Consider the following 22,395-nt stretch of genomic DNA (forward strand, 5'->3'; position numbering starts at 1 on the left):
CCACTGCCCTACTGACACCATCAGTATACTGTATATACACATGCAAATATGTTTGAGCTTTGGGGTGCACACCCTAATGCAATAGGCTGCGCACACCTATGAAAGGGACAAAAGCACTGGATCCTTTTCAGGATCCAGAAGTATTTTTGAATTTGAAGATTATGGGCCAGATTCTGGTAGAATCCGCGGCGGCGTAGCGTAAGGCATTTACACTACGCCGCCGCAAATTACTGGAGCAAGTGCCGTATTCTCCAAGCACTTGCTCCGTAATTTGCGGCGGCGTAGTGTAAATGGCCCGGCGTAAGGCCGCGTAATTCAAAAGGGGCGGCTTGTATTTAAATTATGCGCGCCCCCGCGACGATCGAACTGCGCATGCGCCGGGCATAAAAATAGCCCAGTGCGCATGCTCCAGCTCACGACGGAAAACGTCAATGACGCCGACGTGAGCGTCACTGACAGAAAGTCGTATTCGCGAACGACTTACGAAAACGACGGAAAAAGACGACGCTGACCCGACGCCATACTTAACATGGCATACGACGGACCTACGTAAACTTGCCCCTCATATAGCAGGGGCAAGTTTGCGCTTACGGAAACGTTGTAAATTCACTGCGTCGTTCGGGAATCGGCGTAAATAGCTAATTTGCATAGACGACGGGGAAAACGAAGAGGCGACACCTAGCGGCGGGAAAAAAAATTGCATTTAAGATCTGACAGCGTAAGAGCCTTACGCCTGTCAGATCTAAGGGATATCTATGCGTAACTGATTCTAAGAATCAGTCGCATAGATACGCCGGGCCAGATTAGGACTTACGACAGCGCAAATGGCGTTGCGCCGTCGTAAGCCTTTTAAGAATCTGGCCCTATATAGCTTAAAGAAAAAAAAATACATAAGGATGGGTAATCTGGAAAAGATAAAAAAACGTTTGTTCTTGGGTTTCGATATCCCAGGTCTAGTTAAACTGAAAGAAAATGTAATTAAAAAATATTGAAGCAGGTGGGGCTTTCATAGAGATTGCCTTTATCAATCATTATTATCATTATCAATCATTATCAATATTTTAGCAGTTATCCATCTGGCTCTGGTCCACCACAACCACAGAAAGACTGCGTTACCTCTGTTTGACCACCAGGTGGCGCTCTTCACCTGCTGCACTATAATTCTGTGCAGAGTAGCGACATGGTTGTAAGATGCAATTTACAGAAATCATTTCTCACCCTTCCTCTTCAAAATTTCAGCATTCCTAAAGTGCAAGTGAAAAATAAAAAAATAAATCTAAACTACAGAAATCATGAACTGCCATGAAAAAATAATAAACTATGGTCTGCCATGGAAAAAAATGTTAATAAAGTATCAAATGGGTACCTAAATGAATCCTATTTAAGGAAAAAGCGAATAAAAAAAAACAAAAAAGACAAAACAAAAGGTTGTTTTCCTTTACCCAAGGCACCGCTGGGATTCGAACCCAGGATCTCCTGTTTACTAGACAGGCGCTTTAACCAACTAAGCCACGGCGCCGCACGCTGTTCCAGCCACAACAAGTCTCTTACATGGGATGCTCCTGCAGCTGGTGGCTTTTGGTACTGCAGCTGGAATGTAGTGCTTTTAACCACTTAACCCCCTGACCATTTTGTTACTAAAGGACCAGGCCCCTTTTTGCGATTCGGCACTGCATCGCTTTAACCGACAATTGCGCGGTCGTGCGACGTGACTCCCAAACAAAATCGGCGTCCTTTTTTTTCCCACAAATAGAGCTTTCTTTTGGTGGCATTTGATCACCTCTGCGGCTTTTATTTTTTGCGCTATAAACAAAAAAAGAGCGACAATTTTGAAAAAAAATGCAATACTTTTTGCTATAATAAATATCCCCAAAACACATATACATACACATTATATATATATATACACATACATACACACACACACACACACATATATACATACACACATATATATATATATATATATATATATATATATATATATATATATATATATACATATATATACATATATACATACACATACACATACACATACATACACACACACACACATATATATATAATTTTTTTTCTTCAGTTTAGGCAGATACGTATTCTTCTACATATTTTTGGTAAAAAAATAAAAATATCGCAATAAACGTTTATTGATTGGTTAGCGCAAAATTTATAGCGTCTACAAAAATAGGATTTTTTTGTACTCACCGTAAAATCCTTTTCTCTGTCGTCCATGGACGGACACAGCCCTCTCAAGTCTTGACAAGTGGGTTATGTTCCTGTTCACAGGAGAGGACTAGGCAGAACATGTTAGATAATTAAATACATGTTACTTTAACAGAGTTGAACAGCCCCGCCCAGGGGGCGGTCCCCCTGGACATAACCCTCCTCCCTGCAGCATGCAGCCTCAGTTCGTAACAAGCAGTACAAACCTAAAAAGGACGGGTGGGGGCTGTGTCCGTCCATGGTAGACAGAGAAAAGGATTTTACGGCGAGTACAAAAAATCCTATTTTCTCTTATCGTCCATGGACGGACACAGCACTCTCAAGTCTTGACAAGTGGGACGTCCCCAAGCAGTGTCAAAAAACGAGGGGTGGGAACAGTATCAGTAAAAACAAACAACTTCACCCCAAACAGGCAGAGCTCCTCAAGGAGGAGGTGCAACTTTAAACAGCCACCTGCAAAACCTTGCTGCCGAAGGAAGCATCAGAAGATGCACTCACATCAACCTTGTAAAATTTGGAAAAAGTGTGAATGGATGACCAAGTCGCCACCTTGCACACCTGTGAGACAGATGCTTGATGTCGGAAAGCCCAGGAAGCACCAATTGCCCTGGTCGAAAGTGCCGTGATCGGAAAGGGGGGCGCCCGCCCCCTAACAGCATAGGCCTGTGACTTGCGCAAATTGGAACATGCAAGTATGCATCCTTGATGTCCAAGGACGCCAGAAAGACCCCCAAATGGAGCGCAGCCATCACCAAGCGAATGGATTCCATGCGGAACTTCCTTACTTTCACAAAGACGTTTAGGGCTTTGAGGCCCAAGATTGGACGGACCCCGTCCTTCTTTGGGACCACAAACAGATTTGAATAAAAACCCTGACACCTCTCGTCCTGCGGAACGGGTAAAATTACCCTGTAACTTAGCAAGTCCTGCACTGCCCCCAGTAGGGCAGCCTGACGAGCCGGAATGAGAGGGAGACTTGAGGGAAAGAATCTGTTCGGCGGATAGGAAAGAAACTATCTTGTACCCCGAAGAGACCACCTCACAGACCCACTGGTCGGAGAGCAGGGAGGTCCACCGAGCTGTGAACCTGCAAAGCCGTTCCCCCACCCATGAGTCGGGTGGGGGCAAGACTTCATGCAGTGGCGGGTTTGGATGCCAGTTTGTTCGGCTTACCCACCCAGGGACATTTTTTCCCCCCCAGCTGAGCCTTTGTCGGCCTAGGAGGGTTTACCCGCGGGCCTTGACTGACGAAAATACCGCTTCTGAGTGGGAAACGAAGGACCCAGCTTACGGCGCGGCTCCTTCCTCTTGGTGAACTGAGGGAGGAGAGTGCTCTTACCCCCAGTGACATCCTTGATAATGTCGTCCAGCGAGGTACCAAAAAGTCTCCCACCCTTGAAGGTTAAATCTGCCAGGGTTTTTTTGGATGCTTGGTCAGCAGACCAGCATTTCAGCCAAATCAAGCGGCGCAAAACCACCGCTGACACAGAACCTCTGGATATCAAGGGGGCTGCTTCTAGAGTAGCATCACAGACATATACAAAGGCCCTGGACCAACTGGTCAGCCAGTCTAAAAAATTCGGGAGGAAGCTAATGCTCCTCCACAGTTTGGTGCAAAACGTTTGCCCATTCAGTGAGAGTGTCTGAGACACCAAGGTTGCAGCCACAACAGGTCGCAAAGTAGACCCAAGCATGGTAAACATGGAGCGGGTCAGCGCCTCGGACCTCCTATCAGTATGACCCTTGAAGGCAGGTGTCCCTTTTACAGGAAGGGTGGTCACCTTATTTAACCGGGCAACCGGGGGGTCAACTACCAGAGGAGAAGCCCATTTTTTTCAAAAGGCTGTCCTCAAAGGGGTAACGGACCGCCAGGCGCTGAGGAACTACAAAGGACTTCTGCGGCTTTTCCCATTCCTTATCAATGAACTTGTCAGAAAAGGACACATAAGGAAAACCCTTCACAGAGCGGTCCGACTTGTGGAATCCAAAAAAGACTGAGCCCTCAGTGGATGCCTCAGCTGCACTATCCAGCTTAAGGGTGTCCCTTACAGCACTGATAAGCGCACTAACAAGTGCCCTGTCCTGTACTGACCCAATTGAGGAGTCTTCCTCACAAGGAAGGTCCTGGTCCACATCCTCAGACAACACTGAACCGGGGTCCTGTGCCGCAGGCAGGTCGGAGTCTGAGTCATAGCATTCCCCAGGAGATGGCGGGGGGGGGAGGGGTAAAATGGCCAACCGAAAAATGGCCAACCGCAATAGCAAGATGCGCCATAGCGCAACCACAACAAAATGGCCACCAGTGGGAATTTCCAATGCAAACAGCAGACTACAAAAAAATGGCGCCGGCGAAACGCCGCGATGTGGATAAGAAGGCCTAATGGGGCCTCCCTGAGGCAAAGCACACCCCCACCGAAAAATATGGGCCCAGACACCCCACAGTCCCCTGGTGGGAAAAGGAGCAGTAGAGCAGCAAGGGGAAACATGACAGAGAGCAGGGAAAGGGAGGATAGGAGGACCCCCAAACCCCAGGAATGCCCAGCCATACCGACCTGCAGAAGCAGGAAGGACTGTACTTACCCGTCCATGCGGGGACCCACTGGAGCATTCCTGACAGGCATACAACCGCGTTGGAGTAGCTGTCGGCCCGGTCCACTGTGAGTGGGACAACACCACAGCCCAGTCAGATGTGGACCTTGGAGCAAAAAGCCCACCGGCCACCCCAGGAGTCATGGGATATCGTGGCAGACCCAGCCCTTAGCAATGGCGTGCTCACGCTCGCTGGCCGGACTGAGGAGACTGCAAGGATCTATATATCCAGCCTGTCACTCAGCCGGCAGTTGATAGAAGATTCTCAAATAAATAAAATTAAAAAGAAAACAAAAAACAAAAATTTTCCTCAGGGTACTGGGCCCAAAGGGAGCCATACGTCCTCCTTTGCTAGGCAGAAAAAAACTGAGGCTGCTAATATTTTTTTTTTTACTAGTAATGGCAGCGATCAGCTATTTTTATCGTGACTGCGACATTATGGCGGGTCTTGCGGACGCTGTCACGGAGTTCCTGACCGGGTCGCGGGCGCACGCGCGACCCACGGCTGTGCATATTAAAGGGGAAGTACCTGTACACCAATATGCACAGCCGTGCCATTCTGCCGACGTACATCGCCGTGCGGCGGTCGGCAAGTGGTTAAAGGGAAGTGGTAGGAATGGATCAAGAAGAAAACATTTGGAAATTCTTAGATCTCTCTCTTTATGTATATTACAGTCGACCCCCGCAAAGTCGCAGTCCAGAGTTCACGGCCTCATTCGTTTGCGGATTTTTTCCCAGCCTAGCATTCCCACATCATAAGTGCCGGTTCACACAGGGGCGACCTGTCAGGCGACTTGACAGCCCAATAAGTCGCGATTCATTCAGTACAATGGAACCGTTCTGATAGGAGCGACTCAAGTCGGTCCAACTTAGAAAAAGATTCCTGTACTACTTGGGGGCGACTTCAGATCGGCTTGCATTGACTTCTATACAGAAGTTGTTTTGCAAGCCGCGCTGTACGGGGCAGCTCTAGAGTTGCACGGGAGTCGGGCGACTTTAAAGCTGCCCGCCATGTGAACCATTTATAGGTAATTTTTTTACCACATCCAAAATTTGTGGATTTTCAATTCGCGGAAGCTCAAATAACGTAACCGCCGAGAATTCTTGGGGCCAATATTTTTTTTTTTTTACAGAAAATTTATCATAGGATTTTAGCCTTTAAAGAGGACCTTCACAGGTAGGGGCAAGGGGGGGTGCTTGGCCCCCCCCCCCTGCTCCTACCTCCGGACGCCCATGGCAACAATGTACCCCTCACTTCATTACATTTAGAAACGCACATACACACAATCATGGTAAAAAAGAAAAGTTTTTATTCCAGGGGTGTACATAGGGTTAGAGGCACGGGGGGAAGGCTGCCTCTGGAGGACGTAGAATGACGACAAAAAACACACCTGTGGGTGACGTTGGTATTGTCGCAGTGCATGATGGGAAAAGGCTTCTGGCACGCTTCACACTGGAAAGACACACATGATGATGGTTAGGCTCATAACAGGCTGACTATAGAAGAGGCTTGTCCCTGCCAACAGTGGTGACCCCCCCCCCCTCCCCCATACAGCTTTACTTTCCATTTAACCGCAGCACAATGAAAGGCTCAAAGTCCCATAGAGAAAAGGGAACGATGGATTCCGGGTATTTCCCAGTATGGGAGTGATAACCAGCAACGCTGATCAGTACCGTTTGTGGAAATGGGAGGACCCTGAAAAAATACGAGCACTGTGGTATCATGTGAGGTTGGGGGGGGGGGCACAAGGAGATTGGGGGGGGGGTGGATTTGTGTTAGAAGGGGGAATTTAGAGGGGCTGCAGGGGATACGTTTTCTTCTAGGAGGGTAAGTTTTGGGGGGGAACTAAGAGTGGGGATTTATGTTGGGATGGGGGCAAAAGATGTTTACCAAGAGGGGACATATTAGGGGTAGTGAATTTGTGCTAGGAGGGGGATTTTTTGTGATTTTTTGTGGGGGAGGGGGAACAAAGATTTGTGCTGAGATGGGGGATTTCAGCAAGGGGACAGATCTGTCCTGGCAGGAGCACCCCCCCCCCCCCTTAGCGCTCCAGGGGGCCCATGCCTGAAGCTGTGTAAGGGGCCCCATAATTCCTGATGGCGGCCCTGATTATTTTCAAGCCTTTACTATATGTTGGCACACTAATATGTTTAGTAAGGTCACGGGGTGACACTTTAAGATTTAGTCATGTATTAATATATGTAGATGTGATTTGTTATCTTTTAGATGTGGGTTCTTTCCATATCTTTACACAGATATTAGCGCTACATTGTTCCAATTGACCTTATTATTCTATTCCAAAGTTGTGTGGCGGCTTATATTTGTATTATACACAGCGCAGTTTATTCTTTATATTTTTAAAAATATTTATAGACCGCTCAGTAAAATCTCTGAAGATTGTCATCACCTGGGCAAGTCGGGGACCAATCGCTTTCTTGTTCTCAATCACGGCAGGGATCTCCTCGCAGTTCTCTATATCCCACAGTCTTAGTGTAGAATCCTGCAGGAGCAAAAGAGATCCGATATCAATCCTGTAACTCACAGGTGCTCAACCTGTGGCCTTCCAGCTGTTGAGGAACTACAAGTCCCATGAGGCATTGCAAGGCTGTCAATTGAACAAACAAGCATGACTCCCAAAGGCAGAAGCATGATGGGACTTGTAGTTCCGCAACAGCTGGAGGGCCACAGGTTGAGCACCCGTGCTGTAACTGAAACTGCTACAGAGCCACTAAAGGGGAACTCCGCTTTTATGGTAAACTTTTTAGAAAAGAACATGGTAGTGAAAACATCAACTGTGCAATCAGCAGTATCCGTCTTGTCTGCTCCTGCCTCTGTTTCCAGTAAAAAATATTCAGTATGCGTTTCATGCTACAGGCCAAGAATCCTTACATAGACACAGCGTTCCATGTGTCTACACTGACTAATTACACCCTTTAAACAGCCATCAGCTACAAGGTTCCTCACCTTTGAAGCAGATAGAATCCATTTCTTATCAGAGCTCAGCGCCACGTCCATCACCCAGTCTGTGTGGCCCTATGGAGTGACCAGAAAGAAGCTGGAGTCATCATGCAATGTATAATCACATATTCCAGCAGAAACGGAAATAAATCTGAATTGAATGATATTTAAATGAAAAATAGAACATGCTGGGGCTGCTCCTGAGCCCATAACTGGGTAATCCTGGAAATACATTGCGTGCCATAAGTATAATATATATATATATATATATATATATATATATATATATATATATATATATATACATACATATATATATATATATATATATATATACACATATATATATACACACATACATATATACATATATATATATATATATTATACATATATATATATATATTATACATATATATATATATATATATATATATATATATATATATATATATATATATATATATATATATATATATATATATATATATATATATATATATATATATATATATATATACACACATACATATACATATACACACACACACCGTATACACTCGAGTATAAGCCGAGTTTTTCAGCACTTTTTTTGTGCTGAAAATGCCCCCTCGGCTTATACTCGAGTCACCTTTTTGCGCCTGATCTCCTGGAATTTGGGGACCCGGTACTGGCCGGCCGTAGGTCCCCTGGACCCCAAACTTGGCACACCTGTAGCCCCACTCCTCCTTTACAAATGTGCAAAGTTTGTTGTCAGGGGGACCTACGGCTGGGGAGCAGCGATTTTTCAAAGCCGGACACCCCTTTCATAGACTCCCATGTTAAACGTTAGTCTAGTCATGGACACGGTGAGGCATGGGCATATTGAGGCAAAGTGAGGCACAGTGAGGCATGCAGATGGACACCCTAGGCTTATACTCGAGTCAATACGTTTTCCCATTTTTTTGTGGTAAAAATAGGTGCCTCGGTTTATATTCGGGTCGGTTTATACAGTATAGCCCAGATTCACAAAACACTTGCGCCGACGTATCTCAAGATACGCCGCGTAAGTGCAAATATGCACCGTCGTATCTATGCGCCGGACTCAGAAACTAAGATACGCCTGAAAATAGGCTTCCTCCGACCGACGTAACTTGCCTACGCCGGCGTAGAGTGGGCGCATATTTACGTTGGACGTATTTGGCGCTCCCATTGATATTCTATTCACATATGCAAATGAGGGATATACACCAATTCACGAAAGTACGTACGTCCGACGCAGTGCGTGTAAAATCATACGTCCGGCGTAAAGTTATGCCCCATAAAGGAGGTGTAACTCAGCAGCATCCATGCAAAGGGCTGCACCAGGGAACTCAAGCCAACGTATTTTACGTAGTTTACGTAGGACGTGAATATGACTAAGCGTAGGTTACGTTCACGCCGTAGGCAGTAATCCGATGTATCTTAGGGAGTAGTTCCGACATGATTCTGAGCATGCGCACTGGGATGCATCCACGGGACGGCGCATGCGCTGTTCGTTATACATATCTGTCTGGTGCTCGGCCCATCATTTGCATGGGGTCACGCCCACTTCCACCTACGCCGGCTTACCTCTCTACGCTGCGTCGGAGTGAAAAGGAGATACGCTACGGCGGCATAAATATGCGCCGCTGTATGTGAATCCAGGCATTCAGTGTGTGTGTGTGTACATACACATATACATACACATACACATACACATACACACACACACACACACAAAGTATTCACACCCCTTGACATTTTCCACATTTCGTCATGTTACAACCAAAAGCGTAAATGTATTTTATTGGGATTTTATGCGATAGAACAACACAAAGTGGCTCATAATTGTGAAGTGGAAGGAAAATGATAAATGTTTTTCAATTTTTTTTACAAATAAATATGTGAAAAGTGTGGGGGGGTACATTTGTATGGCGCCCCCCGGAGTCAATACTTTGTAGAACCGCCTCTCTCTGAAATTACAGCTCCAAGTCTTTTTGGGGGTGTCTCTACCAGCTTTGCCCATCTAGAGAGCGACATTTCTGCCCATTCTTCTTCTTTGCAAAATATCTCAAGCTCTGTCAGATTGGATGGAGAGCGTCTGTGATCAGCAATTTTCAAGTCTTGCCACAGATTCTCAATGTGATTTAGGTCTGGGCTGTGACTGGGTCATTCTAACACATGAATATGCTTTGATCTACCATTCCATTGTAGCTCTGGCTGTATGTTTAGGATCGTTGTCCTGCTGGAAGGTGAACCTCCGCCTTAGTCTCAAGTCTTTTGCCGGCTCTAAGACCCCTTTTACACTGGGGCGTCCGCAGTAAAGCGCTGCTATTTTTAGCGGCGCTTTACCGCCGTATATGCGGGGGTATTCGGCCGATAGCGGGACGCATTTAACCCCCCGCTATCAGCCAAGAAAGGGTTAAAACCACCGCAAAGTGCTGCTGCGGCACCACTTTGCCAGCGGTGCCCTCTGGGCTTTCACATTGGAGAGACAACAGCGGCTGTTTCAAGGGCGCTTTGCAGGTGCTATTTTAGCCTTATAGCGCCTGAAAAGCGCCCAGTGTGAAAGGGGTCCAAGAGGTTTTCTTCCAAGATTGTCCTGTATTTGGCCCCATCCATCTTCCCATCAACTCTGACCAGCTTCCCTGTCCCTTGTTTGCTATGGGGGCACTCAAAAGGGGGGAGGAGCCAAGAGCGTCGGGCCGAATAAAAGGAGAATCAGGGCTGCTCTGTGCAAAACCTTTACACAGAGCAGGTAAGCATATGGGGCCAGATTCTTGTAGATCGCCGCATCTTTGCGGCGGCGTAATGCATCTCATTTACGTTACGCCGCCGAAAGTTTTACGGGCAAGTGCTTGATTCACAAAGCACTTGCCTGTAAAGTTGCGGCGGCGTAGCGTAAATCCTCTGGCGCAAGCCTGCCTAATTCAAATGATCCGGGTAGGGGGAGTGGATCATTTAAATTAGGCGCCGTCCCTAAAATTTCCCAACGTGCATTGCGCTAAATGACGTCGCAAGGACGTCATTGGTTTAGACGTTAACGTAAATGGCGTCCATCGCCATTCACGGACGACTTACGCAAACAACGTAAATTTTCAAATTTCGACGCGGGAACGACGGCCATACTTAACATTGACTGCGCCTCATATACCCAGGGGCAACTTTACGCGTCGCAAATCTTACGTAAACGTCGTAACTTCACTGCGTCGGTCGGGCGTACGTTCGGGAATTCGCATACTTTGCTAATTTGCATACTTGATCGGGAAAACGACGTCGGCGACACCTAGCGGCGAAAAAAAAAATTGCATTTAAGATCCGACAGCGTAAGAGCCTTACACCTGTCGGATCTAATGGTTATTTATGCGTAACTGATTCTATGAATCAGGCGCATAGATACGACGGGCAGACTCAGATACGCCGGCGTATCTCTTTTGAGAATCTGGCCCAATATGTTTTTTTTTTTTTTTTTTAAGTACAAAAAACAAAGGTTTTACGTTTAGAATCACTTTAACCCTTTTGATGCCATGAATTACCTTGAGGACAAGTTTCTTGCATGCTGAACTCACATCCCACACAACGATTGTTCTGTCATATCCTCCAGATACAAGGGTGGAGCCTAAAAAAAGGAGACAGCAAGAAACAGTCAGCGATTGGTTGTAAAAGGGCCCAAGGAAAAATCCATAACCCTGATTAACCAATCTGATTTCTCTGCATTGATTGTATTAGTGAAATGAGCACTAAACATCCTCCAGAAATCTGCACAGTGCAATTAGTGACACAGAACTTTGCTTGAACCGTTTATTAAATGACTTGCTTGACTCACCGTCTTCTGAAAATGCGCAGGAGCTGACAGACCCGCTGTGTGCGTGGAGCAGACTATCCGGACCACCATGGCGGTACTCTCCGGCGTTAATGTCCCAAAGCTTTATACTCTTATCCCAGGAGGCCGTGCAGAGTAGAAGCCCATTGTTACTGAAGCTGCAGTCTGATATAACATTGTTGTGCGCTCTACAAGATAATTATTAAAAGTGGATGTAAACCTCAGACATGAAATATGAACAAAGCATATCCCTCTATAGTGTGTACTATAAGAGAACTAAGGGCCAGATTCATGTACAATTGCGGCGGCGTAACGTATAGCATTTACGTTACACCGTCGCAAGTTTTACAGGCAAGTGCTTGATTCACAAAGCACTTGCCTGTAAACTTGCGGCGGCGCAGCGTAAATCCTTCCGGCGCAAGCCCGCCTAATTCAAATGGGGCGTGTATCATTTAAATTAGGCGCGTTCCCGCGCCGAACGCACTGCGCATGCTCAGTTTTGAAATTTCCCGCCGTGCTTTGCGCGAAATGACGTCGCACCGACGTAATTTTTTGAACGGCGACGTAAGTTACGTCCTTTCCTATTCATGGACGACTTACGCAAAAAAAAAAAAAATTTAAAATTAAGACGCGGGAACGACGGCCATACTTTAACATGGCTAGTCTAAATATAAGCCACGAAATAGCAGTCGTAACTTTACGCCGGGAAAAGCCGACTAGCGACGACGTAAGAGAATGCGACGACCGTGAGTAACTTCGTAGATCGCGGTAAACTGCTAATTAGCATACCCGACGCGGAAAACGACGCAAACTCCACCCAGCGGGCGCCGAAGTATTACACCTACGATCCGAAGGCGTACGCCTGTCGGATCGAAGGCAGAAGCCGTCGTATCTTGGTTTGAGAATTCAAACTAAAGATACGACGCGGCAAATTTGAAAGTACACCGGAGTATCAGCAGATACCTCGGCATACTTTTTCTGTGTATCTGGCCCTCTGTGTCATTTCTGTCCACGGTCTAATTTCTCTGCCATCAGCATGAGTCACTTCTGACCAGTTTTCCTGACACCAAGAGAAAAATGGTGACACGGGAGGGACCTCTAGCTGATTGACAGCCTCAGCTCTGTTCCTGTGTGGAGGAGGTGGGTGGGAGTGTCCCTCCTCTCCAATCAGCTCTCAGAGCTCTACTCACTGAGCATTGCAAAGTGTAACTTCAGATCTCTGCCCCCTCCCCCTTTTTTTTGAACGCTCAGACAAGCTTTATAAATTCTGAACATTGAACCTCATCATGCCGAGTTAAATCTTACTTGGCTGCAAAGGAAAGCATTACTGCCACAACAAGGGTACAAACGCCTCCAACTACCGTGTAAGGTTTTCAATGGGCAGTTGTAGGGGCAGTAAAAAAACTTGGCTAAACTGCCGATTTTTACCATCCAAGTGAACAAGGCCTTTACGGGTCTTTTCCCTCCCCCAGCCTTTGATTGGATGGAGAAGAGAGAAGCAGCAGACTGATGAGTTTATCTTTCGGTTACTCTGCTCTCTCCTCCTAAATGTTACAATAACAATTCAAGTTTCAAGTCTATAAGCATAAAGAGATTGGGCCATATTCTCGTAGATTTCCGGCGGGCGGCGCGTAAGCCATTTACACTCCGCCCCCCCCAACCTACAGGAGCAAGTGCTGTATTCCCCAAACACTTTCTCCGTAGTTTGGGGCGGCGGAGTGTATTTGGCCTGGCGTATCCCCGCGTATCTCCAAGGGGGCGGCTTCTATTTAAATTAAGCGCGCCCCCGATTCTAATGAACTGCGCATGCGCCGGGCTTAAAATAGCCCAGTGCGCATGCTCCAGTTCTCGGCGTAAAACGTCAAATGACGCCGACGTGTGCGTCATTGACGTAAAGTCGTATTCAAGAACGACTTAGTAAAACGACGTACCCGACGCGGACCCGACGCCATACTTAACATGGCCTACGTGGGACTGGCGTAAGGTTACCCCTCATATAGCAGGGGTAACCTTACGCCTACGCAAACGACGTAAGCGACGCAAATTCGTTCGGGAATCGGCGTATCAGGCTCATTTGCATAAACAAATGAGACCTGAGCGTAAACGCCACCAAGCGGCCGGCGGAGTAATTACATTTAAGATCCGACAGTGTAAGTGACTTACACATGTTGGACCTTCAGTGTATCTATGCGAAAATGATTCTAAGAATCACTCGCATAGATACGCGGGCCAAAAAAGAGAGATACGATGGAGTATCCTGAGATACTCCATCGTAACTTTACTCAGAATATGGCCCATTGTTTGTCATCGGAGTGAAAAATTCAGATTTTTTTTCCCCCATGGGATGTCCATGTTTCACCTTACCCGCTGATGTTGATGGTGGTGCGCTGAGCGGTCATATCCCACAATTTGATTGCTCGGTCTGATGACACTGAACAAATCCTCTGACTCTTGGGGTCAAAGCAGCATCGGGTTATAGTGGATGTGTGCTGGTCTGAAAAGTGACAATGATATAAAAAGCTTACATCCTCTATGATGTCAAGGACACGATCGCCTCTGGAAGAGGTTGGGTATCGCCTTGCCAGCCTGGCTGCACTTCTTAAACCCCAAAATAGATAAAAATATCCCACTGATAGACGCAATGATTCCCAGGGCTGCCTTAAATTAGTCAGCATCATTTCTCAATCAAGGTTCTGTGGAATCCTGGGGATCCTCCCGATGATGCTAGGGGTTCCTTGAGAAGACAGCAATGGCAAATTGACCTCCTACTTACACCAACCACCAATGTCAGGGACCACTTTTACGCAGACCATTAACCTAAGGGGTCTAGTGACCGCCAATCTAAGGGCTCACGTCTAGGCCGACCGCCAATCTAAGGGCTCACGTCTAGGCCGACCGCCAATCTAAGGGCTCACGTCTAGGCCGACCGCCAATCTAAGGGCTCACGTCTAGGCCGACCGCCAATCTAAGGGCTCACGTCTAGGCCGACCGCCAATCTAAGGGCTCACGTCTAGGCTGACCGCCAATCTAAGGGCTCGCGTCTAGGCTGACCGCCAATCTAAGGGCTCGCGTCTAGGCTGACCGCCAATCTAAGGGCTCGCGTCTAGGCTGACCGCCAATCTAAGGGCTCGCGGCTAGGCTGACCGCCAGTCTAAGGGCTCGCCGCTAGGCTGACCGCCAGTCTAAGGGCTCGCCGCTAGGCTGACCGCCAGTCTAAGGGCTCGCGGCTAGGCTGACCGCCAGTCTAAGGGCTCGCGGCTAGGCTGACCGCCAATCTAAGGGCTCGCGACTAGGCTGACCGCCAATCTAAGGGCTCGCGGCTAGGCTGACCGCCAATCTAAGGGCTCACGGCTAGGCTGACCGCCAATCTAAGGGGTTGCCTTTAGGCTGACCGCCAATCTAAGGGGTTGCCTTTAGGCTGACCGCCAATCTAAGGGGTTGCCTTTAGGCTGACCGCCAATCTAAGGGGTTACCTTTAGGCTGACCGCCAATCTAAGGGGTCACGTCTAGGCTGACCGCCAATCTAAGGGGTCACGTCTAAGCTGACCGCCAATCTAAGGGGTCACGTCTAGGCCGACGGCCAATCTAAGGGGTCACGTCTAGGCTGACCACCAATCTAGGGGGTCATGTCTAGGTTGACTGCCAATCTAAGGGGTCTAACCTACGCTGACTGCCAATGTAGGAGAAAACGCCTACGCTGACCACTAATGTAAAGGGTCAAATCTACACTGAACACCAATGTAAGGGGTCACTACAGTTGTCGCAGTCCCCATTCTTTATTATTTTACCTAAAATTTTCTACAACCTTCTGATGACCTTATAGTGGAGGTTCCATTACAAAAACAAAAAAAATTTAAAGTCAGCAGCTACTAACACTGGAGCTGCTGAATTTTAATAAGGACACTTACCTGTCCTAGCCGCCAGCGACGTCGGCCCTCGCCGAGGCCGATCCTCGATCCTGGCAACTCCAAGCGCCTCCATCCACAGTAAGGGAAACAGGCAGTGAAGCCGTACGGCTTCACTGCCCGTTTCCTACTGCGCATGCGCGAGCAGCGCGGCGCTTTGTGAATGGGCCGGCTGCTTTCTGGGACACACACAGTTCCCAGAATGCAGCGCGCCCCATTCACAAGAAGACACCGAGTGTAGGAGGAGAAAGAGAATCCACCGCGGAGGATGAAGAGGCAGATTCGGCACTTCTAGCATAGCAACAGCTATTTAGGGTAAGTAAAAAAATATTTTTTTTTCCCATTTATTTATTTATTTATTTATTTATTTTTTGGTGGAAAATTATTTTTCAGGTGGAACCTCCACTTTAAGGAACCATGACCTGCAAGTCCCATCATAGTAGGGGTTTCTCTGTAGTAAAAAAAAAAAAAAAAAAAAAAGTTTAAGAAAGGTTGATCTAAGCCATTACAGGATATGTCAAGGCAAGACAACCCAACGAACTATGCAGCGCGCTTTTGCAATACATGCATGCTTCCCTGTGTTTTATCTCTTTAAAAACCTTGCCAATATAGAAAAAATACCCGTTGACCTGCCAGAAAAAAACACGAGGGTTTACAAACCTTTTAAGCTTATTTACAAGTGAATGTTAAAGCCGCACATCACTATCAAGGTGTCAAGAGACATCAAAATAAAAACTATATACCTTTAATATTTAGAACTTTGGAGGCCGTGGTTGAGTCGATGACGCACACCGCATTGTCCACATCCACACTGCACACCACAAGCTTTCCATCACCGGAAACATTACAGGAGGTCACCAGACCATCCAAACTCACCGACCACTGAAAACCACAGACAAAATATCAGCAAACTGCATTTAATGAAGATTTTCATTTAGCAACTCCAATGACATTTCAGAAAATCTGCAATGCTTGCTGTGAAAAAAAAAAACTCCTACCTATGGGATCCACGCGGTTCTTCTAATCACAGACATGCAGAAAAAAAATGTTAATTACGCAGTCAACAGGAAACAGAAAAAAACGCCATCATTAAAGCACACGTCAGGGAAAATAAAAAAATAAATAAATAAACAAACAGTACATCTCTACAACACACACATGGTTTATCCGACAGACTATTGTCAGCCCTGTCCAGTGTAACATAAAGGCTGATCATTCTGGAGTCCAAGATAAGAACTGGAAAAACTCTTTGAGATAATAGAGGAAGTGTACAGAGGACTCAGACAAGATTAACATTTATTAAAGCGGAGGTCCGCCCAAAAAACATGTAAAACTAGCAGCTACACATACTGCAGCTGCTGACTTTTAATAATCGGACACTTACCTGTCCTGGAGTCCAGCGATATCGGCACTGCAGTCGATATTTTCATCATCTGTCGGGTGCGATTGCGGGTAAGGGTGCCCTACTGCGCAAGGCCCGCTCCTCTCTCCTACTGGCCCGGCGACAGGGGAAGGAGCCCCAGCCATGACGTCAAAACCCGTGGCTGAGGCTTTCGGAAGTGGGAAGCATACCCGCGGCTAGGGCTCCCAGAAGTGGAAAAGATACCAGCGGCTAGGGCTCCCGGAAGTGGAAAAGATACCTGAGGCTAAGGCTCCCGGAAGTGGAAAAGATACCCGTGGCTGAGGCTCCCGGAAGTGGGAAAGATACCCGTGGCTGAGGCTCCCGGAAGTGGGAAAGATACCCGTGGCTGAGGCTCCCGGAAGTGGGAAAGATACCCGTGGCTGAGGCTCCCGGAAGTGGGAAAGATACCCGTGGCTGAGGCTCCCGGATGTGGGAAAGATACCCACGGCTGAGGCTCCCGAATGTGAGAAAGATACCCACGGCTGAGGCTCCCAGAAGTGGGAAAGATACCCACGGCTGAGGCTCCCGGATGTGGGAAAGATACCCACAGCTGAGGCTCCCGGATGTGGGAAAGATACCCACGGCTGAGGCTCCCGGATGTGGGAAAGATACCCACAGCTGAGGCTCCCGGATGTGGGAAAGATACCCGTGGCTGAGGCTCCCGGAAGTGGGAAAGATACCCGCGGCTGAGGCTCCCGGATGTGGGAAAGATACCCACGGCTGAGGCTCCCGGATGTGGGAAAGATACCCACGGCTGAGGCTCCCGGATGTGGGAAAGATACCCACGGCTGAGGCTCCCGGATGTGGGAAAGATACCCACGGCTGAGGCGCCCGGATGTGGGAAAGATACCCACGGCTGAGGCTCCCGGATGTGGGAAAGATACCCACGGCTGAGGCTCCCGAATGTGAGAAAGATACCCACGGCTGAGGCTCCCGGATGTGGGAAAGATACCCACGGCTGAGGCTCCCGGATGTGGGAAAGATACCCACGGCTGAGGCTCCCGGATGTGGGAAAGATACCCACGGCTGAGGCTCCCGGATGTGAGAAAGATACCCACGGCTGAGGCTCCCGGATGTGGGAAAGATACCCGTGGCTGAGGCTCCCGGATGTGGGAAAGATACCCGTGGCTGAGGCTCCCGGATGTGAGAAAGATACCCGTGGCTGAGGCTTCCGGAAGTTTGAAAGATATCCATGGCTGAGGCTCCTGGAAATGGGAAAGATACCCGTGGCTGAGGGTCCCAGAAGTACGAAAGGATATCTGTCAAAGACAGGTATCCTGTCTCCCCTCCGCCCCGAAAGGTGCCAATTGTGGCACCGGAGGGGGGGGGAGGAATCAGATGAGCAGAAGTTCCACTTTTTATTGGATCTCCACTTTAAGCAGATACAGTGAAACCTTGGATTACGAGCATAATCCGTTCCAGGAGAATGCTCGTAATCCACAGCACTCGCATATCAAAGCGAGTTTCCCTATTGAAGTCAATGGAAACTAAAATAATTTGTTACGCATTGACTTCTATGGCATACAATACCGCATGTGGCCAAAGATGAAGGGGGCGCCGGAGAGTCTCAGAAATACTCGTGACAGCTCGGCTGAACTTGGAATCCCTCGGAAAGGCTTGTAATGCGAAAAGGTCTTTAACCGCGTTACTCGCAATCCGAGGTTTCACTGTATAACAAAACACTTTCATTGGTAACATGAACAGATCAAAAGGAGAAAATTGTTAGGATTTACATAACGGAGAAAAAAAAGAATGGCAAATATGTTACAGACAAACAAATAGTAAAATGTGATTGTGTGCGAGAAGTCGATGTACATACCAGAACCCTCCCCGTCTCCAGGTCCCAGAACTTCACCGTTTTGTCATAGGATGATGTGACCATTCTATAAAATCAGATATAAATATAGTCAGGAGGATACCTTCTCCTCTATATGGTTATAAAGGGAGCCAACTTTGGGGAATGGGCAAATCTCACTAAGTGACAGATATAAAGCAGACAGATTGGGGGGCAGCCAGAGGATCTACAAGGGACACAGAGCCAAACAGATCCAGAGGAACCAACCTGGGGCCCCTCTAACCTGCACAGGGTCAGGAGTCCGCACCCCTCGGGTGGAAGGAAAGAAAATTGTTTGGATTCCCCTATCAACACAGTCAGTACTAATGGGGGAATCCCTCCCGCAGTGCTACTGTGTTCTGCTGGCAGAGAACAATGATTAACTACTAGTGGCTATAGTCGCCGGCAATAATTGCATGTAAAAAAAATCTGACTGGCTGGTTGTACCCAAGCCGATCGATGAATTGACTTCGATATAACCATATATGGCCAGCTTTAAAGAGACAAAGAAAGTGGCCATAATGGACAACAAACCAAGTGGCCTTTTACTTGGAGACCTAGAGATACCTACACCAGTATCTCTAGGTCTACCAGTAGAGGGCCACTTGGTTTTCTGGGGGGGGGGGGGGGGGGGGGGGGGCGGCAAACAAACATTCACTTTATGATGCAACGATCGATCACCTTCTGTTATCTGGTGTTGGGCTGCACTGTGAGATCGGAGCCGTGTGTTCTCCTCCATAGTCACAGATAGGAGTGCTGGTAGAGAGATCCTAGAAAACAAATCACCATTATTAACCACTTAACCCCCGGACCATATTGCTGATCAAAGACCAGAGCACTTTTTGCGATTCGGCACTGCGTCGCTTTAACTGACAATTGCGCGGTCGTGCGACGTGGCTCCCAAACAAAATTGACGTCCTTTTTTCCCCCACAAATAGAGATTTCTTTTGGTGGTATTTGATCACCTCTGCGGTTTTTAGTTTTTGCGCTATAAACAAAAATAGAGCGACAATTTTGAAAAAATAAATATATTTTTTTCTTTTTGCTATAATAAATATAAAATATATATATAAAAAAAACTTTTTTTTTCCCCTCAGTTTAGGCCGATACGTATTCTTCTACATATTTTTCGCAAATTACATATTGGTTTGCGCAAAAGTTATAGCGTTTACAAAATAGGGGGGATTTTTATTGCATTTTTATTAATATATATTTTTTTACTAGTAATGGCGGCGATCAGCGATTTTTTTTCGGTACTGCGACATTATGGCGGACACTTCGGACACATTTTTGGGACCATTGGCATTTTTATAGCGATCAGTGCTATAAAAATGCATTGGATTACTATAAAAATGCCACTGGCAGTGAAGGGGTTAACACTAGGGGGCGGGGAAGGGGTCAAGTATGTTCCCTGGGTGTGTTCCAACTGTAGGGGGGGGTGGCCTCTAGGGGTGTAACGGATCGTCACCGATCCGTGATCCGAACGGGCCACCCCGTTCGGATCGGCACACCCCGCGATCCGCGGAGCGCTCCGGAGCCTAGGCCTAGGAAAGTCCCCGGCTTCGGCCTAGCTCCGGAGCGATCTTGCTCCACCCAGTCTGCTTGCCAGAGCCCAGCGTGACACGCCTCCCCGCCTCCCCGGGGAGGCGTGTCACGCTGTGCACTGGGCTCTGGCAAGCAGACATGGAGAGGGAATAGTAGCAGAGAAGCACTAGTGTGAGAGGAGGAGGGGGGGGGGGGGGAGAGCACATTTCACGGGTGGATTAAAGAGGAAGCAGGTGAGGCTCTTTGGGACTTGTTAAAAGTACAATCTTGATGTTTTTACAGCTATATATATATATATATATATATATATATATATATATATATATATATATATATATATATATATATATATATATATATATATATATATATATATATATAGAGAGAGAGAGAGAGAGCTGTAAAAACATCAAGATTGTACTTTTAACAAGTCCCAAACAGCCTCACCTGCTTCCTCTTTAATCCACCCGTGAAATGTATGTGTGTATGTGTATGTGTGTATATATATATATATATATATATATATTACACACACATTTTTTTTTTTTTGCGCTGATCCGAAAATGATCCGATCCGTGACTCCTGATCCGAGGATCGATCCGATCCGTGAGTTTTTTGATCCGTTACACCCCTAGTGGCCTCACTAGGGGAAACGACTGATCTTCTGTTCATACATTGTATGAACAGAAGATCAGCATTTCTCTCTCCCTGTTTACACAAACAGCTCCCAGATTTACGCTACGCCGCCGTAACTTTAGAGGCAAGTGCTTTGTGAATACAGCACTTGCCTCTCAAAGTTGCGGCGGCGTAGCGTTACTACGATACGCTACGCCCATTTAAAGATGCGCCCATCTACGTGGATCTGGCCCAATACATTTACTGAAAGTAAACACTCTAGAAAATAATGGCAGCTCCGATTTTTTTATGTCACACGATATTAGTGCAACGGTTCAGGAAATGCAAAATTTCAGTAAAAAGGGAACTGCAGTCGGCTCACATAATTTGTAATAAAAACATCTTTGCCATTCTGAAGCTTCCCTCCAACCGCTTTGCATATTATTTTATATGAACTGCGATTCTGTACTTGCCAAATATGCTGCAGGAATCTCCCTCCACCGAGTCTGGCTGCAACCATTTAACTGTGCGTCAAGGAGACTGAGCAAGCATGCAGCAAGTGAAATCGCATGACGTACAGTGCCATCGTACTGTGTCTTCGCATTACGTACTGTACACCATGCAATGGCACTGTACGGCATGCCTAGTCATGCCAATCCTTTTGCCTCAATCCATTCTCAGCGACCGACTCAGACCAAGCATGCAGATTGGGAAAGCATGCCGGCTTCACTTGCTGCATGCTTGCTCGGTCTCCTTGACTCAGAAGGTGATGAAGTCAAGAGACGGCCGTGTCCGCTGGGCGAGGACTTACCCAGAGTTTGGCGGTCTGGTCATGTGAGCAGGTTAGAAGTTTTGTATCCCGGCAGCAGAAGTGACAGGAGCTCACCGAACCTCGGTGTCCTCTCAGGATCCGGAATGGGATCTGCAGGAAAAGAGCAGAATTTATATCAAACATTAGACATTGTCCTGGCTTCCTGAAATCTGTATTCATATTATCTTCCCACAACTCAGACTGAGACCTCATCACATGGCTGGAGGTCCCCTGAGCCCCCCCCCCCCCAACACTATGACAGCCTGACCAGTGACCTGGGACAATCTGTCACTCCTCCACTCCTTCTCCCCGCTGTCCTCCAGGACAGGCTCGGCCTCCTGTACACACAGAGGATCCATGTGGCTGCACTTCCTGGAGTCCCTGTCTCCATGGAGACCAGCTACAACCAGGCCAATACAAGGAGAGCGAGCAGTGTCTCTATGGAAACCAGCTTGCTCCCGCCCACCAGAAGCCCAGCCAAATGATTGCAGAGTTAGCGAGTGGGCGGAGCTTGCGTTAATAGCTGCCTAACCTGTACACCGAGCGCTGTGTGTGCGCTGCACGGATTGTTTGATGTTTTCTGGAGGATTTACTGCTGGTTCAGGCTGGAAGCTTCACAGACCCCCCTACCTGTCCCTTCACTAATCTTCACCAGATCACTTTTTTATTTTGGGAATTAGCTGCGC

The 22,395-nt window shown here is 47.3% G+C and overlaps 1 protein-coding gene and 1 non-coding gene across 3 annotated transcripts; both read right to left on the minus strand.

Moving 5' to 3' along the window:
- Positions 1-1,060: 1,060 nt before the first annotated feature.
- WDR88 (WD repeat domain 88) lies at positions 1,061-22,117 on the minus strand. Of its 2 annotated transcripts, XM_040329446.1 has the most exons (12): positions 21,985-22,117; positions 21,710-21,820; positions 19,420-19,508; positions 18,724-18,787; positions 16,246-16,384; positions 13,962-14,091; positions 11,601-11,785; positions 11,311-11,393; positions 7,781-7,849; positions 7,224-7,316; positions 6,207-6,268; positions 1,061-1,244 (listed from the first exon to the last, which is right to left on the minus strand). In XM_040329446.1, exons 1-12 carry the CDS (start codon positions 22,066-22,068, stop codon positions 1,208-1,210), a joined length of 1,146 nt encoding a protein of 381 aa, XP_040185380.1. In that variant the 5' UTR covers positions 22,069-22,117; the 3' UTR covers positions 1,061-1,207. The 2 variants fall into 2 exon arrangements, with proteins under 2 accessions (XP_040185380.1, XP_040185379.1); XM_040329445.1 differs by lacking the exon at positions 1,061-1,244 and having other exon boundaries at positions 6,103-6,268.
- On the minus strand, positions 1,446-1,519 carry TRNAT-AGU. Its single transcript has one exon. It is a non-coding gene; the product is annotated as a tRNA-Thr (tRNA).
- Positions 22,118-22,395: the final 278 nt, after the last annotated feature.

Source organism: Rana temporaria, chromosome 11 (assembly GCF_905171775.1).
Source record: "Rana temporaria chromosome 11, aRanTem1.1, whole genome shotgun sequence".
NCBI lineage: Eukaryota > Metazoa > Chordata > Amphibia > Anura > Ranidae > Rana > Rana temporaria.

Coding starts and splice junctions, on each gene's coding strand:
- WDR88 (XM_040329445.1), bottom strand. CDS start 22,068: ATGGATCCTCTGTGTGTACAGGAGGCCGAGCCTGTCCTGGAGGACAGC. Junction 18,788..19,419: donor CCAACACCAGATAACAGAAG/GTGATCGATCGT, acceptor CTGATTTTATAG/AATGGTCACATCATCCTATG. Junction 14,092..16,245: donor CAAAGTTCTAAATATTAAAG/GTATATAGTTTT, acceptor GTCACTTTTCAG/ACCAGCACACATCCACTATA.